This window comes from Mustela nivalis (genome assembly GCF_964662115.1).
Source record: "Mustela nivalis genome assembly, chromosome: 19".
NCBI lineage: Eukaryota > Metazoa > Chordata > Mammalia > Carnivora > Mustelidae > Mustela > Mustela nivalis.
Genome location: NC_139038.1, coordinates 15,476,086 through 15,482,085, shown reverse-complemented (window position 1 = coordinate 15,482,085; position 6,000 = coordinate 15,476,086). Strand labels below are relative to the sequence as shown.

Below are 6,000 nucleotides of genomic sequence, written 5' to 3'. Positions count from 1 at the left end.
TTCACTCATTATGTGGAATTCAAGAAACAAAACAGATAAACATATGCGAAGGGGTAAGAAAAAAAAGGAGAGAAGGAAGCAAACCATATAAAACTCTTAACTACAGAGAACAAACTGTGGGTTGATGGAGGGAGGTGGGTAGGGGGATGGGCTGGGTGGGTGATGAGTATTGAGGGGACACTTGTTATCATGGGCACTGGGTGTTATACAAGTGATGAATCACTACATTCTATTCTTGAAACTATATGTCAACTAACTCGAATTTAATAAAAATTGAAACAAAAAATAAGATAAAAGTATAATAGTGGTTATGCATATAATGGATTATAACACAGCAATGAAAAGTAACAATTGCTGTGTAAAATAGCATGGATCAACCTTACAGACATAGTGATAAGTGCAAGAAGCCAGATGATCAATGGCTCTGTCAATATGGAAGGAGGGGGGTTGCAGGAGAATGGCTTCACTCGGATTTATGGAAACCACTAGAGAATTAGAGTGGTGATCTTTCGAGGACTGTGATTGGCAACCTTTAAGATAACTCCGGGTGACCCCTCTCCTGGTTTCCATGCTTTTGTGTAATCCCTTCCCTTTCAGTACAAACTGGACCCAGAGACTAGCTTCTTTTTTCCCCTCTGGCTTTATTGAGAAATAATTCTTATGGAGAGGTCCCAGTGGCTGGAACTAATGAAGGACCTGAGGGCTTGCAGTGGTGTTTGAGTGAGCCTGGAAGAGGCCTCCTGCCTTGAGATGCCTGGCCTGGCTGAGTTGAATGCAGCTTTGTAAGAGACCCTGAGCCAGAGGACCCAGCAGAATGACACCCACATCCCTGACCCACGGAAACTGTGAGAAAATAAGGGATTTTTGTTTTAAGCTGCTGAAGTTGGGGTAATCTGTTACCCAACAATAGATAATGCAAGGACATTGCTTCTTACTCAGAATCACTATATAAAGCTCCTGAAATCTCTCTGAGAGCTGCAACCAGGGAAAAGCTGGCCATCTCCAAGAATGGTGTGTTTCTTTCTTCTCAGAGACGGTGACAATCACACGTTTTGTTGTTGTTGTTTTTAAATCGTGACCATCAGGAAACTCAGAGCCAAATTTATGGTTGAATTTTAATAATTATGACCTGCTTATCTGTATTCTTACTCCCGGTGTTTCCTTTTATTCTGACTTGTCTTTTTCTTTGTCCTGGTTTTTCAGTTCATTTTTACATTTTTCTGTATCACATTAATTATGTTAAGCCATCTCAAGTTCACCTTACAGAGAAGCAAGGCATTATAAATAATTTTGTCTTCTCATAAATAATTTTTAAGAATATTTAGGTTTGGGGGCGCCTGGGTGGTTCAGTGGGTTAAAGCCTCTGCCTTCGGCTCGGGTCATGATCCCAGGGTCGTAGGATCGAGCCCTGCATCGGGCTCTCTGCTCAGTGGGGAGCCTGCTTCCTCCCTCTCTCTGCCTGCCTCTCTGCCTACTTGTGATCTATCTGTCAAATAAATAAATAAAAATCTTAAAAAAAAAAAAAAGAATATTTAAGTTTGCACCTGTTGAACGCGGAGGTGTTGGAGGTCGTGGTGGGGCGTATCCGGTAATGAGCTCTGGCGTTGCCAGGGTTAATTTGGATTGGGTCAAAAATATCAAATGATAATGACAAAAAAGGAAAATACGGTGGCAATTGATCACCATCCCCAGGGGAAGGGGCCAAGGGCTCACTTAGTCACACAGGGTGGTATTTTGGAAATTTATTATTCATCGCACCCAGGCCCCTAAGGCCCTCAGGCGCCGCCCCGCCCCTCCGTTCCCTTCCCCGCCCCTTACTCCCAGAGCCCCGCCCCGCCCCCGGCCACGCCCCTCCTCTCGGCGCCGCCCGCTGCGTGCGCCGCGCCGCCTCCGTCTCCGCCTGCCGGCCCGGCCTCCCGGCCCCGCCTGCCGGCCCCGCCTCCCGACGGTTGCGCGCTCCGCCCCCTCCCTCCGCGCCCGCGCGCGCCTTCCCCGCCCCGCCGGGCGCTCTCCTTTCGGGGCGGTTGGGCCGCGCGCCTGTGGGGGCGGGGCCCGGAGCAGGCGGGGGAACCAATGGGGCGCGGCGGCGGCGGCGGCGGTGGCGGCGGCGGCGGAGGCGGCGGCGGCGGCGGCGGCGGCGGCTGGGTCGGGCCCCGACGGGCGGCGGCGGCTGAGGTGGAGGCGGCGGGCGGCGGCGGCGGCGGCGAAGGCGGCGGCGGCGGGGGGAAGATGGCGGCGCCCGTCCTGCTGAGAGTGTCGGTGCCGCGGTGGGAGCGGGTGGCCCGGTATGCAGTGTGCGCCGCCGGGATCCTGCTCTCCATCTACGCCTACCACGTGGAGCGGGAGAAGGAGCGGGACCCCGAGCACCGGGCCCTCTGCGACCTGGGGCCCTGGGTGAAGTGCTCCGCCGCCCTTGCCTCCAGGTAGCCCGGCGCGGGGGAGCGGGGCCGGGAGCGGCCGCGCTGGCCGAGGGCGGAGGCTGGGGGCGGGGAGCGCGCGGCGGGAGCTCGGGCCTGGGGGCCGGCGGGGACCGGGCCGCGGAGGGACCGACGGCGCCGCGAGCGCGGCCGGGCGGGGGGAGGCGGCCGGCGGCCCCGGCCCGAGGGGCGGCCCGAGCGCAGGCCGCCGGGGCGGGGGCGGCGGGGCCGCGAGGCCGGCGGGGAGGGATGAGGTGGCAGAGCGCCGCGGGGAGGCCGGCGCGGACCGGGAGCGGCGGGCGGGCTGCGGCCGGGCGGGCCGGGGCTCGCGGGCTCGCCGCGGGCGGGGGGCGGCGGGCGCGACCGGTTTCCCGGGGGGCGCCGGGGGCGGGGCGGGGTGCGGGACCCCGCGCGGGGCGCCGCGAGGGCACCGGGCTCGGCGGGCGCCGGGGGCGGTGCGGCCCGCGCGGACTCGGGGCGCGCAGCCCCGGGCTCCCCGGCCCGGACAGGTGCTCCGCGGCCGGGCGCCTTTGTGCCCCGGCGCCGCGCACACCCGGGCTCCCGGACCCGGCCCTCGGCGCCGGCGGACGCCGCGTCCCGTGGGAGCCCCGGGTGCCCGAGACGGGTGCGGGGACGGTGCGGGGCGCGGGGCCGCCTCGCGCAGGTCGCCGGTGGCCGGGGCGCCCCGAGGAGACCGAGAGCGCGCGGCTCCCGCAGCGGGGTGGTTCGGGGCTCGCGGGCCGGGGCGCGTCTGCTGGACTCCGCGGCCCCGGCCGTCCTGGGCGAGGTACTTTGGGGAAAGAGGAATTCGCGTCCTAAAGCGGCTCCTCTTAAAGATGCGGGGGGGGGGGGGCGTTGACCGGGGCCGGAGCGGGGACGCGGCTTCGGAGCCGGAGGGCGACGGTTCTCACGCGCTGCTCCCCGCTGTGCCGCGTTTCTCGGCCGGAGCTGCTTCGGCCGCTCGCCCCCGACCTGCGGCTCGCTGCGTAGACAGTTTGTTTGGACCCGCACGTTGGGGACTGCGGGAGCGGGCCGGGCCTGGGCAGGTCGGGTGACGCTCTCGACAGTCTGTCCCTCGGCCCCAAGGCCAGACCCTGTTGCTGCCGCGCGAGGGGAGGCGGCGATCCTGCTGCAGGCGGCCCGGGTTTCAGTGCGGTGATACCGAGCCGCGGTGCGCGCCGGTGTCAGCCGCGCCCTGGGCTGAGTGTCCGAGCCTCGCCGTAGACCTCCCAGCCCAGCCTCCCTGCGAGACGCGCGGAGCCTCTGCTGGGGACACCTGCGTGCTGTGCACGTCCGGCTGGACTTGGAAGCGCCGGTACCCGAAGTTAGTTGTGCGGATGCGCGGTGAGAAGTGTAAGGTGAAAAGACTGTCCAGCAGTTGGGTTCAAGTAATCCTTTAAAAAAGGAAATAGAAATAGCTTGGGTACTAGATGAGTAAGGAATGTAGGCAGAATCATCACCAGTGTTAGAGTTGCGAACTCTGTGGTCCATAATAGGCTTCACTGGACCTCTTACCTTGGAGGCATGGAGGAGTGCTTTCTGTTACCCAGACTGTCGGGCTCCGGTTTTAAAGTCGATTTGCCTTTAAAAAGGAGTGTTTTTGAACCGTGCAATAAGTATAGACTATAAATATTTTCAGTTGCATATCCTCTAAGATCCAGGTTTTTGTGCTCTTTTAAACATTTCTAATAAAGTACCAGAAAATAATATAAATAACATCACGTAGAATATTAAAAGTGTATATAAGTATGTAAGACTAAGAGTACCTGGATGTCTTTATAGTTTTAAATGTGAATTTAGTATGTTGTGACAGGAACTAATGTTTAATTCTGTAGCTGTGTACATAAAATATTTTAAAATCGATGCTCTCTAAAGGAGGATAGGTAAGAAGTAAGACATGGGTAACGAGGAGTAAATAGCTTATTTGCTATAAACACAATATCATTATTTTCAAGAAACTTACTCAGTTTGATCAGCCTGTTTATAAACTACTTGCCAAGCTCCATGTATGTATATACCATATACATGTTTATGTGTGTGTTTATATACGAATATATTTACTGGAGCTACAGAAATTTGGAAATTAACATGGCTTGAGTCTGATTTACAGACCATTTTTTTCCTCTAAGTTGGTAGGATAAACATCATTAAAAGTTTTTATTTTGTCCGACTGGCTTTAAATAAAATCAGATTAGTGGAGACCTCAAGTAATTCTTTTTATTTGACTTAAGTATTGATTGCTACTTAGCACAAGTATTAAAAAATGTGACTATCATAAGAAAAGAAAGCCTGAGCCCAGGTTAGAGTGAGTAGAATTGCAGAGGAAGGACCAGGAAAGTTACCCAATTAACAGAATCCTGAGGAAAGTCCACTACCAGAACCCGTTGTTAACTCATGTGACTTTGGGTTGCTAAAACGCACTTTATTCTCATTTCTCAATCCTTAAGTATCTTGATCCAAATAGAATAGAGATGAAAGAGAGAATTTTGAGGGTGGTGCGTGTGCGTGTGTGTGTGTGTGTGTGTGTGTGAAGTCCTCTAGTATTTTGGGAGGCATCATTGTCTAAGGGAGCAGTTCCCAGACTTTGGATTTCTTTTTTCTTTTTTTTAGATAATTTATTTAATCTCTGCACCCAGTGTGGCTCTTGAACTCACAACCCTGAGATCAGGAGTTGCATGCTTCACTGACTGAACCAGCCATGTGCGCCCCCCCTCCCCCAGACTTTGGATTTCAAAAGAAATGATTACCCCCACCCCATATTGGGAGGGTGCAATGGAGTTGCCAAATTTATTTATTTTTATTTATTTATTTTTGCCAGGTATAGCCAATGAAAACAGCAACAGTAACCCACATCACTAGCTGCTTTCATTTATAAAAAGGATATTTTAACTCAAATGATTTGAGAGGCCAGAATTTCAAAATAAAAGACTTTAAATCAAATCATTTAGCTTTATTAAAAGGTTTGCTTTCTTCTCGTTATTTTTCCTCCTTTTTATATAAATCAGTAAATAGTCTGTTGCAAACCTTCACCCGCCTCCCAGCCAACATTAACCCCTGTTCCGTGCAGCGCTCAGAACCATGGATTCTGGGTGGGTGCCTAATCTGCTACTTTTAGACTGTGGCCTCAAGCTAGTCACTTATCTTTGTGGATCTTCGGTTGTTTCTTGGGTTAAACTGGGCTCTTAAAACCTGCTTTGCCAGGTGAGTGGTGGGATTAATGATGATGTAAGGATGGACCTGGATGATACCTGGAATAAATTATATACTCAGAGCTGTTATCATTGATCGGAGGTGTTACCTTTTTTTGCGGTGTCTGATAATAAACATCCTTAAGTAGTATGTTTTTTTAGGTATAGTCATTTATGTATTTTAGATGTAAATTATTTTAGTGTACTTTATTGCTCCTCCAAGCTGTAGTATACAGACTTAAAGTGCATTTAAAACAATCTCAGAAGTGTGGCGAGAGAAACAATATAATATGCAGAATATTCTTTTTTTCCCCCTAGAATATTCTTTATAGGTATTTTCTGCAAGTTATGTTAGACCCCTTTCTACAAGGGTTCTTATGTTAAGAATAGTACAA

General features: G+C 52.9%; 1 protein-coding gene across 2 annotated transcripts in view; it reads left to right on the top strand.

Annotated features, from left to right (window-relative positions):
• Positions 1–2,133: 2,133 nt before the first annotated feature.
• VKORC1L1 (vitamin K epoxide reductase complex subunit 1 like 1) overlaps positions 2,134–6,000 on the top strand; it is a 67,471-nt gene continuing 63,604 nt past the window's right edge. Inside the window, exon 1 of one of the 2 annotated variants that reach the window (XM_082714464.1) lies at positions 2,134–2,423. In XM_082714464.1, the coding sequence (XP_082570590.1) occupies positions 2,230–2,423 (194 nt within the window). In that variant the 5' untranslated portion in view covers positions 2,134–2,229. The remainder of the gene's footprint in view (positions 2,424–6,000) is intronic. The other variant, XM_082714463.1, reaches the window with a different exon arrangement.